We start from the raw sequence: 19,499 nt of genomic DNA on the forward strand, positions 1-19,499 counted from the left end.
CTTGAATATACTTCTGGTGTCCACTTCAGGATCTCTCACATACCTGCCTCTCCCTGGCCAACACCCATCAACGGTGGAGGCTGCCGCTGGCCCACGTGCACCACCTGAGCTGCCGCCACCTCTCTGGCACCTTGGAGAGGCTTTGGCTGACCGGGGTGGGGGTGGGCGGGCACCTGGAGCAGAACCTGGGCGCTGCTGCCTGCTGGCCAGATGCCCATCCTCATGATGCCAGGTGGTGCCCTGCATCACACTTTCAGCATGACCCTTAAAGGGCGTTCAAGAATCTGAGCCTTCCTGCACACCGCACGCACTGTTGGCTTTTCCAGTATTCCAGCTCATAGACCAACCCCTTCCTCCCACGCCTGGGAAGTGGAGGAGCCGGGGTGGGAAGCCCAGCCCTTCCTACTCAGGCTTTCCTGGCCCTTGGACTAGCCGGAGAAAAAGAACCAAGTGGCCTTGCCTCAGTACTCCTGGTACAGCTCCTAACTCACCTGAAGGCGCTCCTCCCCAGGTACCATCTTTAATAGGGGCCACAGCTGCCCTCTCCCAAATCCTCAGCTCCTCCACTGTAGGTGTCCTACTTGCCGTGACAGTGAAATCATAAGGTCCTCTAAGGCCCCCACCCATGTGTCAACTACCGGTTTGTCTCACAGAGTGTGCACTGACCGGCGCCATCGCCCCCAACGTGAGTCAGTGGTCCTTGGAAGGATCAGAAGTGGGGTGTAAAAACGTCTGAATCCCAACCCCATTTCAAGCCTCCCGGGATGCAAGGGGCAAAGGGTACGTCCGCCAGTGCAGAGAGTCTGCACTTCTGTGATCAGAGCCTTCAGCTGGCCTGGGCAGCGTTATTTTTGAACAGATGTGGTGAGAAGGGGCTGAGGGCAATGGTGCAGCAAGAGGGCAGTGCCCCTGAGAGTCTCTTCCTCTACTGGCTCTCCTTCAGTGCCACTTGACTGGAACCCTGGTGGGTATGGTCTGTGCACAGGGACCGATCCAGAAGTTAACTTACCCCAAGACACCTCCTATGGCCCCAACCCCGCAGAGAAACTGAACCTCCATCTCCTCCAAGATCAGCATAGGCCAGTGCTCCGTAGCCCTGGCTCCTGGGATTACTTGGGAAGGCAAAGAACAGAGCCACTCCTGGGTGGGAAGAGGAGACACCATTCCGAGTGGGGAGTGGCAGAGGCCGGAAGGGGGTGCCACTGTAAGGGTGGCCCGGCTCAGTGGCCCGCTCACCTCTAGGACTGCAGACGCCACCAGCGCGGTCACCACAGACGTGGCTCCACGCACACTCGCCTCACCTCGCCGCTTTCTCGGCCGGCCGGCAGCTCAGACCAGTAGATACGCCACCCCACTCCCGCCCCTGCAAAAGCCCAGTCCCAGGACACGGGGTGGGGTGAGGCGGAGGCCGCCTCTCCTGGATTTCCCCACTCACACTCCACTCCCACCGCCCGGCGTCCAGCTCCGGGGCGCGCAAGGGTTAACCTCGCAGGGGTGGGGACTTCGGCTCGATCCGCGCTGGGAGGGAGGGGAGAGGACAGGAGAGGAGGCGACGGGAGGCGCAGGGGTCAAGCCTCAGAGTCTGTCGGAGGCTCGGGTGTCTCAGGCCACCGGGCAGCCACTGGGGCACACGGTGCGGACCCCCTGCCCCAAACTTCAAGTCGGGAGTCGGGGGAAAGACGCTGGGCACCAAGACGGGTGGTCGCCTGTCAGGATGCCGCCCCCCTCTCCGGGGGCCGCTGCGTCTACCCCACCTCTGCCGTCCCAGCCCCTGCTCCGGACACTTTACTGCTTTGGGTCCGGGATGAAGCCCGGAGGCCCCACGACGACCCCGGAGTTCGAGTCGGCCGACATGGCCCTGGGTCCGCCGCGGCCCTGGGCCTGCCCGGCTGATGTGCGGCTCTGCGGCCACCTGCGGAAGCAGAAGTCCCAGAGCCGCCGCTTCTTTGTGCTCCGCGCCTACCCGCAGCGCCTCGAGTGTTACGAGAGCGAGAAGAAGTTCCGCGCCGGCCGAGCGCCGCCCAAGTTCAGCGTGAGCCTGGAGGGCGCGTGCACCATCAGTAAGCGCGTGGACGCGCGTCAGCGACACCTGATCGTCCTGTACACGCGCGACCGCAGCCTGGGCGTGGCGGCGGCCAGCGAGGCGGAGCAGCAGGCGTGGTACAGCGCCCTGCTCCAGACATAGTCTGTCCCTTCCCCAGGTCTCCGAAATCAAGACCAAACGTGAAGGGTTTACACGTTTTCAGTTCCCGGGCCACAGTGAATCCAGCCTGCCGGCCCGGGATCCCCTATCACCAGACCATTGTCTCTCCAGGTCCCGACTCCCACGAGGACCCTGGGGCCTGGATCCTCGCTCCGTTTCAGGACGTCTGGCCCGTGACGCTGCGGCCCAAGGGGCTGGGGCGGGCACGAGGCCTGGGCAGCGGCGACTACTGCCTGTGCCTGGGTTCCGGGGTACTGAGCCTGCTGCGGAAGCCCGGGGGCAGAAGCTCCAGGGCCTCCCGGCCATCTCCGCCGCCGGCCCTGCGCTTGTCCCTGCTCAGCGTGCGCCGCTGTGGCCATGCCGACGCTTTCTTCTTCCTGGAGCTTGGCCGCTCGGCACCCACGGGTCCCGGGGAGCTGTGGCTACAGGCGCCCGACACCGTCGTGGCCCAAAGCATTCACGAGACTGTCCTGACCGCCATGAAACGAATCGGGGACAGTGGTGCTGGTGGCAGGGCTGAGCCACTGCCAAGAAAGCCCCCGACAAGTGCCTCCACACCCTCTGTCCCTCGATCTTATGAGACCCCAGCCTCTGCGGCCCAATCAAGCGGCCTGTACCGTCTGGGACGCCTGAGTGAGAGAAGCGAGCAAGCAACCCTCAAGACCCTGGCCAGGCCGGGGGCAACAGCCTCACACCCCGAGGGGCTGGAGCTGGGCGGGGTCTACATAACCAAGGGAGCCAGGAGTGACTACGAGCCCATGGGGGGCGGCCAAACCAGTGGCTACGTGGTGATGGCAACCCCGGGCCTTCCTGCCTCAGCCAAAGCCACTTCCCACCAGCTGCTCCAGGATGGAGGGGTCACTGAATATGTGTCCATGAGCCTCTGTGCACCACGGTCCTTTTCCTCGAGCTTCTTGCCTCTTTCCTACAGGCCTGGGGCTGGGGAGCCTGGACCCGGGCTCCAAGGCCCTCATCTAGGCGTGGGAGACGACTGGGGACCCGCAGGGGCTCAGCGCTGCTTGCAGCCGCCGTCAGAGTTAGCCGGGGAGTACGTGTGCATTGTGTACGCGGCCGCCGACTACATAGGAATGGGCACTGACATCCCCGAGCCCCCTGACAGCGGCCTCAACTATGTAGACCTGGACCTGGTCCCTCCCCTGGAGGTGCGAGGCGACGCCCCCGGGGCCAGGCACCGCCCACACAGCTACGCACACATCGAGTTCCAGAACCTCGGGGAGGCCCCGGTGAGGAGACCCCCGTGGCCCCTGGGTATAGCTGATGGATGGAGAGACAGACGGGAATGGAGAAAGAAAAAAGGGCAAAGTTAAGAATGCCTTCCTGCCCACCCTGCTAAACCCCACAATCCCCTTCCGCCCGATGGAGAGGCTCTACAGCCCAGATGTCCCCTAGGACGTGTGACCAGCAGAAGCGCTGAGCTGCCCCTTAGGACGGGCTGCCTAAGGGCTCCGCCCCTTCCAACTGTGGCGCCTGTGAAGTCTTCGGGAGGAGGTTCCCCAAGAAGTTGGATTCTTTTAAGGGAGAAAATTCTAGAACTCTTCCCCCCTTAAAACAAAACCCCTACAAATTTCTGGACCTTCTCAGCCAAAGCCCTGACCCTCTGTTTCCCCACAGAGTTCCTGCAGCATCGCTCCAGAGTCTCAAGTCAGCCTTGGCCCCACACCCTGCCTCCAATGACGACCACGAAGACAGAGATCTACCCCTCCCCCCCCCACACACACCTGCTGTGTTTGCCTGGTGTCAGCTGAACTCCTGGGACCCCAGAGCAAGAAGGATGAGAGCAACAGGTATCTTACACTAGGTGCCTTCCCAAAGTGATGACACCCCCTACCCCCTACTTTGCCTCTCCCAACACCAACTATGTGCTCACACAATTCTCCTTCTCCCGGGCCTGGCAGAACTGATGGAGTCCTTGCTTCTAATATACTTAATCTAGTCTAGGGATCTATACTGTGCACCCCACCCCCATTAAAGTTTCCCTGCTGGGTGAGCCTGGAAAAGTCTAGGTCCATGGATTCCCCTGCCTGACTGTAAGGGAAATGAGTAACAAGAATCTGAGGGGAGAGCAATCAAAGCCGTGGTGGAAGAAGAGACCCTATCCCTGCCTCCTCGCCCCACTCTGCTATCTGCCACAAGGAGCCTGTTTGCAAACCAACACTGTTTATTGTCAACAGAACCTGCCTGGGGAAGTAAGGGGCCCACTCTCCCCCAGAGGGGCTATGGACCTTGGCTGTCTGGGGCCCGTGGGAGAGATGGGTCCATGCAGTGAGAACAGCTCTGGCCACCACTGGCACCTGGGTGGTCAGAGGCAGGGTCTGGGGGGCCAGCAGGGGGCATGGGAGCCCCCGGGGAGCTGGGTCTTGGCTCCCCCTGGCTCATCTGCAGGAGGCCAGTGAGGGCGATCAGCTCAGGCCCACTGAGCCAGGCGGTGGAGCAGCCAGAGGATGGAGCGGGGAGGACCCTGGGGGACATGACTGGGGGTGGGAGCAGCAGCTTCAGAGAGCCCATCACCTGAGGAGAAAGGAGAGGCAAGGGTCTCCCCCCGAGCCCTGCGTGAAGGCTGGGGTGAGGCCAGGGCACGAAGAGCGCTCACCTGCTGACGGGCCTGAGACAGGTACAGGGGAACACGCTGCCCACAGGGCAGCAGATGGTCAGAAAGAAAGACGTCTTCACAGCACGTCACCGGGAACCCTGGGGAGGAGAAGCTGCTAGGGTGGCCAGCGCTGCACTGGTTCTCCGCGGAGCCTGAGGGAACCAAGGGCCATACCTGCATCCCTGGGCACCTGCTCTCCACTCTGACGTCCTGCTAGACTGGGCCTGAGGCCTCTGCCTGAGGCTGCCTCGTACACAGGGCAGAATGAGGGATGGCGCAAGGTCCGGCCTGAGAAGGAGGTGCCTGACTCACAGCTGAGCCCCTGTGGAGGGATGGGAAAGATTCCTGGAGCTTCAGCCCCCTCCCAAGGCATCCCTGCCCCACCCGAGGCTGGTGCCACAGGTACCCCCAACTCACCCACACCAGCTGAGGTCCCGGTTTAGCTTCACAGTTGGGGTCCTGTGGCGCCAGCAGGGTCATCCTTGACGGGGCCACCTCCCAGGTCATCTGGGGGGGTAGGGGAACTGGGCGGGGGGAGGACTGGAGATTAAAATCGGCTCAGGAGTCGGTAAAAGGGTCTTGGGGGTAAAGATATCAGGACCCTGTACCTACCTGGGGTTCCCGGTGACCGCTCGGCAGCCAGGCCTGGGGGCGGCCGAGGCAGCTGCTGCTCTTTCCGGGTCCAGGAAGGCCTTCGGAACCAGGGCTGAGGACTGGGAAGGGGCGGTACTGAGATGCTTCGGTCACAGCCTCCCGCAATCACCTCCCTGCTCCAAGTCTGAATACTTCCAAGGCCGGGCCAAGGGTGCCCGGTGCGGGGAGACTGATCATACCCTTTCTTCACTACTAGGGACAACTGAGATCTCACACTGTGGGCCCCCGCGGGTTTTGCCCAAATGCCGCTGGCAGCGCCCCTCACCTGTCCTGTGGGGTTGTTCTTGGCTCCCGCAGGGCTTCCTCTCCAGAGTCCCAGGCCTGGCCGGGGTCGCTGCCCGCCGAGGGGCCTTGTTCCTCGGGCGCCTGCTCCTCGCCCGCGCCCCACCGCCGGGGGGTCCAGGGCAACATGCCGCGTCCACGGAGAGGGCAGGTCAGGGCCCCGCGCCGCCCGCCTGGCACCTCCCGGCTCCCACTCGGGCGCAACCTCCCTCAGCGGCCCGCGCTGCCCTGCGCGCCCAGCTTGCGGCCCACCTCGCAAGGCTTCGCGGCGCAGGCGTCCAGCGCGTTTCCGGGCCACGTGGCGCACGGTCCCGCCGGGAGCCCGCGAGCGCCCCCTGGCGGCGCGGACGGCGGGGGCGCACGGAAGGGTGAAAACGGCCAGAGGGAACTGCGGCGCCCGCACGTGTGAGGCTACACCGTCCCCGGCACGCACCGCTCTCGTTCGCAGGCACACACACACACAGCTAAGGGGCAACCTAGAGGGCTTCCGGCTTCCGTTTATTGCACGTGACACGACACCCAGCCCCCAGTCTTCCATCCCAGACCCTCGACCACGCCCAGAGGCGGCCTCGCGCCTTGCTGGGCCAGCCTGCTTCCAAGCTCCCGGGCAGACAGGTGCCCGAGGCACAGGGCCAGGCCCGAGGCCGCCCTCACCAGTCCTCACTAGAGAGCAGAGCCCAGGTGTGGCTGTCTTCTCTGTTCCTGGGGTTCCCGCCGGGTCGGGCCCCTGCACCCCGACCTCAACCCCTAAGGCCGTTCCAGCAGTGCATGGATGACAGCAGCGATGTAGGGGAGGCCCCTTCCCGGGGCCCCCTCCTCTTCCAGGATGTGGTGGGGCTGGCACAGGGACTCCTACAGGGAGGGGCCCAGGTTAAGTTCCCCTTGTCACCTCCTCCTCTCAGCTGTAGGGTGGGAGACACCCTAAAGGAGCCTGGGCAAAGGAAGCTAACAGAATGTAGCAGGCAAGGGTCAAGGGCACCCTGGACATGGCTTGGGGACAAATGAGATGCAAGGAAGCTGCCAGAGGATAACAGAAGGGAGATGACACAGGGGGCCAAGGCTCAGAGGGAAGGACAGACCTGCCATTTCCAGAGGGAAATGCTGGAGTAGGCAAGCTGGCACATAGAGCCCAGGAGACACGGCCAGGGATGGGCCCCCGTCACAGCAGGAGCAGACGCAAACACGCAAACACACACACACACACAGGCAGCCACAGTCTGTACAATTTATACAAGAGACAGAGACCCAGGCTGGGTCCCTGCATCCCCTACAAATATAGAGTTCTCTCTACAAAATATAGATAATTTAGCCCCCTATAGCAGCTGGGGGGGGGGGATGGTGCAAGGAGGAAGGATAAGACCCACCCTCTAGGGAAGCAGAGGGCAGGGCAGGGAGAGGACTTAAAAGGCACCATCAGCACTGAATAGGGAGGGGCTACAGGAGGGTGGCCAGAGGCTGGGGGCCCAGGGTCTGGGGGCACCAGAGTGGGGCCTCTGAGGTCAGTGTTTATGAGGGGAGGGGGGTTCACTAGTGTCTTTGGTAGGGGCTGAAGGCACCACCGGCGGGGAAGGGGGTTTGCACAGGAGTCTTATAAATAGAAGTAGGGCAAGGGAGTAGGGGAAGGGGTGACTTCAGGTCCTAGGAACCCAGGAGCCGAGTGTAGATGACACAGAGCAGCAGCATGAGGACCACGTAGAAGAGGATGAAGCCTCCCAGACCAGAGGGGGGCCAGAGGGGCGGGGGGTACCTGCCCCCCGCCCGCTTCACAGCCTCCAGGGTGGTCCACAGCCCCTGGGCAGTGCCCTGGAGGAGATCCGAGGGCGAGCACAGGTCAGCCTGGGAAGGGAGAGTAGGACAGATGGACAAGGACAAAGGACAAAAGACGTCAGCAGCAGCAGCAGCAGCAGCAGCAGGACAATCCTTCCCACCCCTGCCCTCATGTGCCAGGGCCAGAGCCACGCCAGCATGCGGAGTGCAGGAAGGGAGGCATGCGTGCCAGGGCCAGAGCCACGCCAGCATGCGGAGTGCGGTAAGGGAGGCATGCGTGCCAGGGCCAGAGCCACGCCAGCATGCGGAGTGCGGTAAGGGAGGCATGCGTGCCAGGGCCAGAGCCACGCCAGCATGCGGAGTGCGGTAAGGGAGGCATGCGTGCCAGGGCCAGAGCCACGCCAGCATGCGGAGTGCGGGAAGGGAGGCATGCAGGGGAGACGTGCGGGACAGGGGCTGGCAGATGTGCTTCCTGTTGAGAAGCAGACACGCCCCGTGAATGGAACCCTGCCATCCACGCAGGGTGCCCCGCTGAGCCCAGGACACTGCACCCTTTATAGGAGAGACCAGCCCTGCGCCCCTGAGAACACACCCCCATACCTCAGGCACCCCCATTTTTCGACAAGCTTCTAAGAAACTCTCCACATTCTTCCGAGACTTGAGGGCACTGAGTTTTGGCTGGGGGTGGGTAAGAAAGGAAAAAGAGAGTAAGGGGGAGGCCCCAGGAGGCCCCGTCCCAACCCCTATTTCCTGCCTGGGCCCCAACTGACCACAGCAGGTGAGGGCACATGAATGAAGGGCACGGAGCGGGGCCGCAGCTGGTTGGCCAGCTGACAGAGGATGACCCCATTGGCTAGAGCCTCTGCCAGGTCCTCGGGTAGGGGCCGCTGCAGCTGGGACTCAAGCACCTGGGAGGCAGGGGAAGGAGGGGGAGAGGTCAGGGTCAGCAGGGAACGCCCTCCTGCCCCTTCCGTCTCAGGGGAGGTACCAGGGTAGGCAAAAAGGCTGTTGAGGGAAGCCGGGAACCTCCAGGCACCACGCGGAGCCCAGGCTCCACCCACGCAGATCCCACCTCTCATACCTGGCGCAGCTGAGCCATCACCTCCTTTTCGTCCAAAAGCTGGGGGGATCGCCGAGGTCTCAAGACAGAGTCTGGTGAGGAAGGGCCTGGAGAGAGAGGAGGGTGTGGGGCCGCCTCCACTACGCACCATCGACTTTGCAGCCCGGTCGCAGGGTCTGGCACCCACATCACCTGCCTCTGCGCTTGTGGGATTTTCAACACAATGGGACAACTGACCAGAGAACTCCCAGGCCAGAAGGGACGGCCCTAGCGCCGGGATTAGTGCTGGATTAGCACCGGGTTGGTACTGGGTAGGAGGGAAGACCCACCTGAGCTGCTCTGAGAGGAAGAACGGAAGAGGAAGCTGTTTGGTCTCTGAATGGAGCTGAGCGGCCGGGGAGCAGGTGCGGTCGCTGGGGGCCGGAGCCAGGGGGCAGGAGAAGCATCCCCTCAGTGTCCTACTCCTCCCTCAGGCCACCAGGTCTCAACCCCCCCTCACCTACACAGGCCCGCACCCTCCTCCCAGTGCCGCCGTCCCACCTGGTCCTGCTGTAGGAAGTGGCTCCTGGGTGGAGGCGGGGGCGGGAGCACCCTGCCCCCCCGAAGCTCCCAGCTGGGTGGCATTGGACTTGGGCGTGCCGCTGAGGAGAGACAGAAGGGGAATCGAAGGGATGCTCAGGGGAAGGGCGTGTAAGGCGAGGACCGAGGGAGGCGGGGTCCAGGAGGACACATACTTGTAGGTGGCCTGAGCTGACGAGGCGGCAGCAACCCCGCCAGGAGCCCTGACCCCCAGCTTCGGAAAACTAGAAAATGAAGGTGTGGGGTCAGCAGTGCCAGGCGGGGCTCCGCCAACCCCGAGAGGCAGGGAAGCTCAGGAGGCCTCACCGCCAGGGCAGCTGCTCCCACGCCCACACCTGTCCTTCCTTGGGGAACCCCACACTCCACTCTGCTGCTGCTGCCGCCGCTCGCGCTCCTGCCACAGCTGCAAGGTGTCTGGGCGCCGCCTCTCCTCCCCTGCCGGCTCCTCCCGCCTGCGGGGCAGAGGCAGGTTGAGAGGTGGAGCGGGGCCGGAGGAGAGGACAGGAGGGAGGGCGATGCAGTAAAGGGAGGAGGCGCCGCCTCAGGTGGCTCCGGGTACCTGCTGCTTGGTGCCCTCTCCCCATCCCCTGTCACAGGGCTCGATTCTGGTGGCCGCTGCTCCTGAAGAAAGAACAGCAGAGGGGCTGAGGGGGTTCCCCGAGCCTACACTGGCTCCCCTCCTCCAGCTCTCTCATGGTGGATGGACAGGTGGACGCGGGCTCCCCTCACCTCGCCAGCACCTCGCTCTTCGTCCTCCCCAGGGACGTGGCTGTCGATGAAGTCAACCTGCTCAGGGTCTCCGTCAGCTGGAGAGAGCAGTGCGCATCGGCGAGCCGATGCGGGCGTTAGGCCCTCGTCTATGCCCCGCCCCCTGGCCCCCAGCCCGTGACCCCACTACACACCAGAGCCATCCTCCCGCCGCTCCCTGGGTCCCCGAGGCTCCCGGGCCAGCTCTGAGATCCGGAACGACAACTCGGAAAATTCATCAGTTGACTGTAAATGCAGAAATGCAGAGACAGGAGACAGCCTCTCTGGAGTCCCGGGGCCCATGGGGTTCAGGGCCCCAGGCTCTGCTGCTGAGCCAGCCCTTCACCGCGAGATACTTGGGCGAGCGAAGGAAGAGGACTCCAGCCATCACCAGTCACTCTGAGCTTCAGAGGTAGAAGGCGAAAGGTCCCGGCTCAGAGGTTCTCCCCTGGGGCTGAGATCCCCCATGATCCTTGGAAAGGAGGCCCTTACCTCATTTCCAGACCACCTCTTGCTGCCACTGTCAACGCTGTGGAAGCCTGAGTCCAGCCCTCCGTCATACCGACGTCCCGGAAACAAGTCCTCAGCGGGGCTGGGGCCAGCCAGGGAGAGCTGGTCAGCTCCATTCTGGGCAGCAACCCCGTCATCCGCCCTCCGGAAACCATGGGGTCCCTGGTGCTAGGAAGGGGTTTAAGTATCCAGGGGCTTCCTTCCTTCCCACTTGGAACTTACCAGGGGCTGAAACTCGGGGGGCGGGAAGGGGCCAGGTCCCCCAGTGCAGACCCCCCGCGCCGCCCAGCCTCTGTTGACAAATACTTGAAGATGTGAAGTTTCCCCTTCAGGCAGATCTAGATGTGGAGGCGCATGGGGGGGTAGTTAGGGGAAGAGAGGGGGGCCTCCCAGATCCTGCCTGGCTACCGAAGGGACCTGTGCCCCCAACTCCTGCCCATTCTCGGGCCGTCCTCACCTGGGCAGGCGGGCTTTGCAGGGGGTTGCTGTCCAGCAAAATGACCTGCAGGTGCCTGAGGCGGCAGAAGGAGACCGGGATGCGGGAGACACGGTTACAGGAGAAATCCAGGCGGACAAGAGGAAGGTCTCCCAGCTCTGGCGGTGGGTGAGGGAAGAGTTAGAAGCATGCCCCGGGGCGGGGCCTTGTGCTCACTTCCTCTGCCCCCTGCTCTGGCTAGTGGGTCACCCCTGGGGCCGCCGCGCCTCCGCCCTGGTTGGCTGAGGGCACTCCCCAGGACCCACCTCCCTGCTCCTCTTCCCGCTCAGACCAACTTCGGCTGCTGCCCACCCCACGTGCTTCCCTCGCCTTGTCCTCCCACCCCACCGCCACTTCCTCCTTCTCAAGTGTCCGTCACAGGGCCCAAACCAAGCTGTGCCACCGCGTTGCTCAAAAGCCTTCCAGGATCTGCAGGCGGGGCTTCTGCGGGTGAGCGGGCTGCACCGTGCACAAAGGCACGGGGAGAGGGGCTGCTGCGACCGTACAGCCTCCACTAGCCAAGCCCTGGCCCACCCGCAGGAGAGGGTACCCTTCTCCACTTCTCAGAAAGGCACAGCTGGATTAGTGGTGCCCCGAGACACATAAGAATAAAAATCACTGCTCTGAAAAATTTCACGCCAAGCTGGCAGGTAATCCCCGTGTCAGTGTGACGTGCTAGCTCGGAAGTGTTTTCTGCCGCTATCACGGTTCATCCGCTACACTGCATCATCACTGTGTCCCAGAACATGGGCATCAGCAAGAACGGGGACCTGCCCTGGCCCTCGCTCAGGAACGAATACAAGTATTTCCAAAGAATGACCACAACCTCTTCAGTAGAAGGGAAACAGAATTCGGTGATTATGGGTAGGAAAACCTGGTTCTCCATTCCAGAGAATTGACCTTTAAAGGACAGAATTAATATAGTTCTCAGTAGAGAACTCACGGAACCTCCACAGGGAGCTCATTTTCTTGCCAGAGGTCTGGATGATGCCTTAAAACTTACTGAGCGACCAGAATTAACAAATAAAGTGGACATGGTCCGGATAGTGGGAGGCAGTTCTGTTTATAAGGAAGCCACGAACAAGCCAGGCCATCTTACAGTATTTGTGACAAGGACCATGCAGGAATTTGAAAGTGACACATTTTTTCCAGAAATCGATTTGGAAAAATATAAACTTATCTCAGAATATCCAGGTGTTCCTTCTGATGTCCAGGAGGAGAAAGGCATTAAGTACAACTTTGAAGTATATGAAAAGAACAATTAATGTGAAAGTGTTTTCTGATCTATTTCAAGCCTCCTCCTCCCCCCGAAAAAATTATGTTTTTTTTGTTGTAGAGACTTTTGTTGACTTTAGATCTGTGGATAATTATTTCTAAGCAAAGTACTTTTATTCCCCATTAATCTTAACTAGACTGTATCAGATACCATCTGTGAAACATTTCTTGCTGTAACTTCCTGAATGTCCACCAAGAGTCGAGAATAGGTGAGCAGCACCTGCCTGGGGCAGAACGTCTACCAAGACAGCCCGAAGTGGGAGAGCGCCCCGGCAGCGTGAGCTGAAACCAGAGCCCACAGAGCTAGGAGCTAGGCAGATGGGTGCAAGGTCAGAAATGGATTATAAACAGAAGAGCTAGCATTCAGTTATTAGAATCAGATCAAAAGAGGGACTGTGAATTACTTTATATCACACTTCTGAAAAAAATTCTCTTCACTCAGACCAGGAGTCAGTAAGTTGAAAAATCCAGGATATTCCACAGGGATAGTAAAGAGGCAGGTACAAGACTACCTTTTTGGTGGTTAAAGGAGAAGGTCTGAGACCTTAAAAAACTTTGTTTCTGATCTTCAGTAAGATTGTATGGGATGTTACAATGATAGAACAAGAATTGGCTGCTCTTTACAAAAAAGAATAATCTAATATCAAGCATAATGGCTAAAATTAAAAATTCAAAGAGCTAATAAATTGAGAATGAATATTGCTAGAAACCAAAATTAGCAAGTTAGAAACTAAACTTCACAGAATTAAAAAATGAAAATTAAAACACGTTTTACCCAACACGTTAGCAAAGATTCAGATTAAGTATCCAAAAAAAAAACAAAAAGCATTTTCTGCCTTATAAATTGGTACAAACCTTTTTAGAGTGTAAGTTAGCAACATCAATTAAAATTCAAAATATTCTGGGTTTGGACCCAGAACTTCCACTTCTAGAAATTAATCCTGAACAAAGAAATGGACCCAAGAGTATTTGTTGCAACTTTTTTTTTTCAAACTTGGAAACAGCCCAAATGTTGATTAATAAGAAATAACTAACCAATATGTCTATAAAATGTAACGTCTACAGCAGTTAAAAAGAATGAAGTACTGACAGGAAAATGCCAAAAATTGCTAAGTAAAAGAAAGAAATTGTGTATAATACTCAAAAATGTTTAATAAATGTTCATGTATGGGGAAAAAGAAAAAAAAAAAGAAAAAAATCACTGCTCTCTGGTCAAGCACCCCTCCCTGGTTAAAGAGTTCATGATCTGGCTCCACCCATGTCTCGCACCTTGCTGCCCACCCTCACACCACATCAGACAACCCCCTTTGTTCTGGGCCTCTCCACATGCTGTCTGCTCAGGTAGGAGAACCCCATTTTTCTGTCCACGCATCTTTCAAGGTTCAGCTCAAGGGTCATTTCTTCTATGACATCTTTCTAAACACTAGGTTGGAATTTATTGCTCCTTCCTCTGGGCCCCCAGGGCATTTTGCTGGGGTCTCTTTTACGGCGCTCTCCGCCGTGATCAAATGCTTATTTGTACCCCTACTGTCTCAGAAGGAAAGAAGGAGTGGGGGGGGGAGGAGCCTAGAGAAAATGGATGGCCACCTGACTCCCCTCTCTTGTTCTTCGAAACCATGGGTAGCATGGCCCCAGCCTTCCCACCTAGCCTTGGCTTGCCTTTCTAACCACGTCTGTGCTGGACCTCCGTGCTTTACACACAGGGTTGCTTCTGCCTGGGTTGCAGAAGGATGGAGAACTCTCCTTCAAAGGTCAGCTCCTGCTGCACCTCTGGGCTGACTGAGGCCTTCCCCAGGTCCCTGAGCAGAGCCACACGGCTCCCTCTAGCCCCTACTGCGCTAAGTTTCCAAGTTTCCTGTTCTAGCGCTTCCCTCTGCTTGTCTCTCCCCATTGAGCCATTAAATCTTAAGAGTTGGCCCCAGATCTGAGTGACGTCACTCACATCTACCTGTTCCCCACCTAAAACACAGGAAACACACACACACAACAATGCTGGCTGAATAAAGGAAGGTGTGCCTGCTTTGCAGCAAAGGCTGTCAAGTGTCGGGTGCATCACAATTAGCCCATTAAAATGGGGCTGCCTGAGCTCCAGCTCACTGGCTCAGAATCTCTGGGGAGGCAGCACAGGACCTCACCTGACTCAGGCTTTGAGAGCTTCGTGGGCGCTAAATGGTGACACTGGGTGACCTTGAGGGCTCCTCTTGACTGTGAAATTCTACAGGGCGCCGATGCACTCACGACTCCCCTTCCTGTGCCCTTCCCCAGATTTGTCAAGCACGGCTAATAACCCATGCTTTGCCAGCCTCAGAGGGTTGCTGGTCAAGAGCAAAGAAAATTTACAGCATGTCTCATGCATTGCAAAACCCTGGGCAACTAAGGCATTATTTTTCCTTGAAGATTCCTTGTCTGTGACTCCTCCAAGGTAGATACACAGACACAGACACACACACAGACACACACCCCTCCAGGGCTTCCTTTTCCTCACCATCAGGCAGGGCGCTGAGCTGGTTCCTGCGAACATTTAGATCCCGCAGGGAAGGGAGGCCACACAGCTCCGCTGGGAGAGATGGCAACTCATTGCTGCTCACATCCTAGAATGAGGAAAGAAGTAGGGAAGGAGCCACAGACCCCGAGCATCAGAAACTACCTCCTGGACCTGGCCGCCTGCTTTAGTCTCGGCTTTTCCCCTAGGGTGCATCCCTCCTTTTCCTGCGCTCCCCCGCCCCCCAGAGGTCCCTAGTGCCTGGCTCATCAGTCCCTCTTGTCACCCTGCTCCCCATCCTCACGAGCTGCCGCAGGCTTCCCAGGGCGCTGATGTCGGGAGGTAGGGCCCCCAGTTTGTTGTTGCTGACAATGAGTACTCGCAGGGGCAGCTGGCAGATGTAGGGCGGCAGCGATGACAGCTGGTTTCGGCTGTGGGAGGGAGGAGGGCAGTGGGCTCACCTTCCAGGCATGGCGCTGTCCTTTCAGGCTCACCGGGAGGGTCATTCAGGGTGCCGTGCACTGGTACTTGGGGCCGAGAAGGACCACCCCCTACCCTGCAGTGGCCCTGCCTCCCTACCTGAGGTTGAGGTAGGTGAGAGCTGTGAGATTCCCCAAGGCTGGGTTCAGGCATCTCAGACAATTGTGGTAGAGGCTCAGACCCTCCAGGGACACCAGCTGGCACGCTGCCTCTGGCACCTCGGGGAACCGGTTCCGGGACAGGTCTAGGGGAAGCAAGTGTCAGTGGAGAGCTTGCAAAGACCCAGCCCTGGACAGGAAGACCTTGAACTTCCCCAGAGCCAAGGAATCAGACCTATAAACCTGGACCCTCTGGAGCGAGAAGAAAGCCTTCCGTAACCTGGAGCCCATTCCAAGCGTAGTCAGAGCGGCAAAGGGAAGGCAAAGGCCTTGGGGTCTCTGGGCTGGAGAAGCCTAGACTTGGGGGAGGGGGGCGAGCCATGAACACCATCTTCAAACGCACAAATGCAGGGCTATCCTGTAAGGGTGGCTGGATTCTATAACTCTTGTGGTTTCTGTTGTTCTGTGATGCCTGGAGAGGTGGAAGGCAAAGGTCATAGGAGAAGGTTGGTGCTCCAAAGGAACTAGCAAGGTGATGGGCTGGGAGGTTCAAGGTAAGAATATGAACAACCCCTGGGGGACACGACCGAGAAAGCTCATCCCTCCTAGGTGCCCTGTCTCCCAACCTCTACCTATTTTCCACCAAGGGTTATTACAGCCTGGCTCTAGAGACCTGACACTGGCCACTGGTTTTTCACCAGTCCCTGGGATCAGCAAGCCAGGTCCAAGGGACTATGAAGTCACAGATTCCCAAGGACCCGGAGGGAAAGGCAAGTGGACCAAGCCGGAGGTGGGAGGTGGAGTCCCAGGCACACCTTCCTCAGAGCTGGCCTCCTTCCTGCCCTCTTCCACTCTCAAAGGCCTGCTTCTACTTCCTCTCTCGCTGACCCGGACTTCAGACCAGCTCCTTTGCCTCGAGTCTTGGGCACGGGCGAGGAGTGGAGAGGGTGGAAAGGACGGGAGAGTCTACTACCATCCTTTTATCTCAACCAGCGGCTTGCTAGACCAGTGCAAGGCGTCCAGTACGGGGTTCCTGCCAGTCTGGAGGCTCTCACTGCTTAGACTGCTACAAGCCCGGGTCTCTGCTCCCTCTGTCCAGCCTGTATTGGGAGGGGCCCAGGGCCTGCTGGGGAAGTCCCAGGGAACAGAGCTTGGGTGAGCTTCTTAGAGGGCCCTCTCCACGGAGGCGCAAGCAAAAGCCGAGAGGAGGGGAAGCGGGGGTATATCCCCCAAGGAAGTGAGTCTTGTGACAGGAAATGAAGTAGAAATAACCTGTCAGGTTCTGTCTCTGGGCCCTGTATTTACCAGGGCGGACGACAGCCTGACGCCCCAGGAGCCCTCTCTGCTCCCAGCCCTGGTGTGCACAGAAAACTGACCTGTCACAGGAGAAGACAGTTCCAGAGAGGGTGGGAGGATGAGATGCAGCCCTCCCGCCCTCCCCCTCCACCTGCCCGCTTCCTCTGCATCCACAAATGTGTGTGCTGCACGCGCATGTGGACGAGGGGGGTGGAGGGCAAGCTGTGTTGGGGTGGGCCAGGGAGCGGGGGCAAAAGCTCAGAGCGGGTGAGCGGAAGGGAGCGGGGCTGGAGGAGCGGTGCACAGGAGGCACAGGATGCGGTCTGCGAGAGAACGAGCTGCACTTCTCTTTTGTGAGAGCAGCCCTTCCCCCCACCTCAGGATTCATCCTCCTATCGGGGCCCGGGGACCGAGTCCAAGGGACAGCAGGGACCTGCGCCACAGCACACGTGCAAGGAAAACGCTGGTTCAGAAAGAGCTGCGGAAGCAGGAGGAGAGGTTCCACAAGATTCAGTCAGCAGAGCTGAAGTTTTTAGTCCGTCAGGGTTGAAGGGCAAGGAAGTGTGGAGAGCAGGGTATGGGCAACAGACTGGGTTCCTGTCACTTCCTCTTTCCACCCCAAGCTACAGGCACCCTGCCTGGGGAGAGGGGCCGGAGGAGAGAGTTCTGGACGAGAGAGACCCACCTGGCCTAGAACCTGGGCCCTGAAAGGACTGAGGATTCCTGTGTGGAGAGCAGGGTAGAGAGGGGTTCTCAGGAAGCTGGGATTGTCCCGCTTGCCCTGGAGGACGGGCTGCACCCTGAGCCGGAATGCTGGGGGAGGAGGCGGAGAGGGGGTGGGAGCTGGGAGGGGGCCCGGGAGGTCTCGGGAGTTTTCCCCAGGAGTCCACTCACACAGACAGAGCCCTAAGGAAGTAAAGAATAACATTTGGTCTTTGTCAAAAAACAAGCAAGGGGGAGGGGAAAGGGAACAGACGGCAAGTGTCACACAGCTGCTGAGGTCAGTCTGGAGCTGGGGGGTTAGGCGGCTCGGGGAGACTGAGAGGGACAGCAGTGGCTCCCGGCTGCCCTGAACTCACTCGCCGAAGAGTGGGCGAGTGAGTTTACCTAGCAACCCAAGACAAGGGGAGTGGTTTCAACTGGTTCTCTCCAGAACAGTCGAGGAAAGAGTGTGCGTCGGCGCCCACTAGAGTGTTTGCAGGTGAGCAGGCACCTGCTGGGGGGGCAGTGCAGTCCCAGGGCACTGTCATCAGGCGGACACTCTCATCCAGCCCCAAGTCCCATCCTGGGCTCGGCTGGGGTGGGGCTTTGGGAATGCAGTCCTCCACCCCTCTTCCAATCCCCACCCCCCAGCTGCCAGCCTAAGGTCAGAGTTTGCCTCCTGAGCAGCTGAGGCCTGACTCACTTGTCACAGTGGAGTCCCTGCACCCTACCATCAACAGACACCAGGGTGGAGGGAGCATGATTAGAGGGATCCTATGGGTGGGGGACTAGGAAGGACAGTTGGACCGTCTCTAGCTTCCCAGCACTCCTAGCTGGGAGATAAGATTTCCTTCCTTTCAGCAGCTGCCTCAAGTCCCTCCCCCGTGGGGAAAGCAGAAACTGAAATGGGAATTCTAGGGTCTCTGTGAGATCACAGGCTCCACAGTGACCTCACACACGCAAGAAGGAGGAGGAGTCGCAGATAAAGGAGTCAGGGATAATAGGAGGAAGAGCTCGCGGAGAAAAGAGTTGGGGGAGGTGGGAGATTTGCTTTTTTCCCACAGGCTGGCTGGGGGAAGAATGGAGAGAGTCAGCGGCCTTAGGGGGCGGGACTACAATCAAAGGAAACAGAAACTTGGGGCTGTCAGGGGCAAACGCATGGAAGCGGGGGCCTGGGGCTGCTCTTATCTTTGGTGGAACAGGGGAAAGAGTTGGAGACTAAGTGGAAAAAGAGAAAGGAGTCATGGGGGGGGCGGGCTCGTGAGGGCTGCTTTATGGAACGATCAGAACTGAGGTTGAAGAGATCACGCAAATGAGCCAAGCAGGTGAGGGCCAGGACCATTCTACAGGTGCGCAGATATGCAAATAAAGAGAAGCGGGGCGGGGTAGGGGGGCGCTCACGACGCTCAGCCAGAGATTCTTGAGCGTTCCGTGCAAACCAGAAAAGCGCTCATTGTCTAGTAGTTCTTAAGGTGGGGAGGGGGTGGTAGCAGACTTATGCAAATCAGCAGAATCTAGAACTCCGACGGCCAGGTGATGGGGCGGGCCAGACTCCCGGGCCCGGGAAGAAACAAGCGAGGGGCGGGGCTATGTAAATGAGGGTCCCGGCCGGGCTCGGAGCCGGGTGCACTCACCAGCCTGGGTGATGTCTGACAGGTCATAGCTGCGGGCCGCGCCCCGGGGGAAGTGCTTCAAACGCCGGTTAGACAGGTTCAGGGTCCCGGTGGCCACGGCCTCCTCTAGAGCCCGCTCTGCACTGCGGCTCCCGGGCAGACCCGGAGACCCTGGAACGGAGGTCGTGGCCGCCGCCTCCTCACCCCCGGCGGCGAGAGAGGCCGCTACCGCCGCCGCCATCCGCTCCCGGCGGCTCCCGCTGCCTGACTGACGGGACCGGCCGTCCCTCCTTGCCCTCCCCCTCCTCGGAGCCGCCGTAGTCGCTTCCAGGGGGAGGAAGCGGGCTCAGGGACCCGACGGACCAATCGGGATCCCGAGACGCGTCGGAAGTGGCTAATCAGAACCCGCCGGCGGGGTGGAGACGCCGGCGCTGAAGAGAGGCGAGAGAAGGGAGGGGGACTAGAATAGAGTGCTCGCCAACGGCCTACTCTCCAGGCCGGCCCGCCCCGCGCAGCCGCACCCAATCACAAATCTTAGGAGTGGAGATGGAGCCAATCAGGTCCAATCAGGAGGCGGGGACGTCGGCCCTCCACTAGAAGGGATAGAGGCCGAGAAACGCAAACCCTGGTCCTCTTCCAACGAAAACCAATCGCAAGCCAGATAC

The 19,499-nt window shown here is 59.5% G+C and overlaps 4 protein-coding genes and 1 pseudogene across 5 annotated transcripts; 2 read left to right on the top strand and 3 right to left on the bottom strand.

The window, feature by feature from the left end:
- Positions 1 to 1,059: 1,059 nt before the first annotated feature.
- LOC112399963 (insulin receptor substrate 1-like) lies at positions 1,060 to 4,171 on the top strand. The gene is given in 3 exon segments (XM_024745459.1): positions 1,060 to 2,188; positions 2,299 to 3,447; positions 3,836 to 4,171. Coding segments are annotated over 3 exon segments (1,686 nt in total). The 5' UTR covers positions 1,060 to 1,714; the 3' UTR covers positions 3,899 to 4,171.
- Positions 4,172 to 4,365: 194 nt separating this feature from the next.
- Positions 4,366 to 5,905, bottom strand: SAP25 (Sin3A associated protein 25). Its single transcript, XM_024745250.1, has 6 exons — positions 5,734 to 5,905; positions 5,427 to 5,527; positions 5,232 to 5,338; positions 4,989 to 5,136; positions 4,815 to 4,912; positions 4,366 to 4,732 (listed from the first exon to the last, which is right to left on the bottom strand). Exons 1-6 carry the CDS (start codon positions 5,877 to 5,879, stop codon positions 4,439 to 4,441), a joined length of 894 nt encoding a protein of 297 aa, XP_024601018.1. The 5' UTR covers positions 5,880 to 5,905; the 3' UTR covers positions 4,366 to 4,438.
- Positions 5,884 to 7,014, bottom strand: LOC112399875 (uncharacterized; the record flags this gene model as incomplete). Its single annotated transcript, XM_024745275.1, is given in 3 exon segments — positions 5,884 to 6,477; positions 6,479 to 6,810; positions 6,996 to 7,014. Coding segments are annotated over 3 exon segments (945 nt in total), but the record flags the coding sequence as incomplete, so codon positions are not given.
- LRCH4 (leucine rich repeats and calponin homology domain containing 4) lies at positions 6,962 to 19,215 on the bottom strand. 2 transcript variants are annotated; one of them, XM_024745243.1, is made up of 18 exons: positions 18,856 to 19,215; positions 15,225 to 15,369; positions 14,950 to 15,076; positions 14,649 to 14,754; positions 10,871 to 11,007; positions 10,636 to 10,751; positions 10,396 to 10,495; positions 10,059 to 10,149; positions 9,886 to 9,962; positions 9,716 to 9,777; positions 9,492 to 9,608; positions 9,312 to 9,380; positions 9,118 to 9,218; positions 8,907 to 8,990; positions 8,599 to 8,684; positions 8,288 to 8,425; positions 8,118 to 8,195; positions 6,962 to 7,586 (listed from the first exon to the last, which is right to left on the bottom strand). In XM_024745243.1, the coding sequence occupies exons 1-18, from the start codon at positions 19,073 to 19,075 to the stop codon at positions 7,389 to 7,391; spliced, it is 2,052 nt and encodes a 683-aa protein (XP_024601011.1). In that variant the 5' UTR covers positions 19,076 to 19,215; the 3' UTR covers positions 6,962 to 7,388. The 2 variants fall into 2 exon arrangements, with proteins under 2 accessions (XP_024601011.1, XP_024601012.1); XM_024745244.1 differs by lacking the exon at positions 8,907 to 8,990.
- Positions 11,014 to 14,638, top strand: LOC112399857 (dihydrofolate reductase-like; annotated as a pseudogene).
- Positions 19,216 to 19,499: the final 284 nt, after the last annotated feature.

This window comes from Neophocaena asiaeorientalis, unplaced genomic scaffold (genome assembly GCF_003031525.2).
Source record: "Neophocaena asiaeorientalis asiaeorientalis breed wild unplaced genomic scaffold, Neophocaena_asiaeorientalis_V1.1 scaffold461, whole genome shotgun sequence".
In the NCBI taxonomy this organism is placed as follows: domain Eukaryota; kingdom Metazoa; phylum Chordata; class Mammalia; order Artiodactyla; family Phocoenidae; genus Neophocaena; species Neophocaena asiaeorientalis.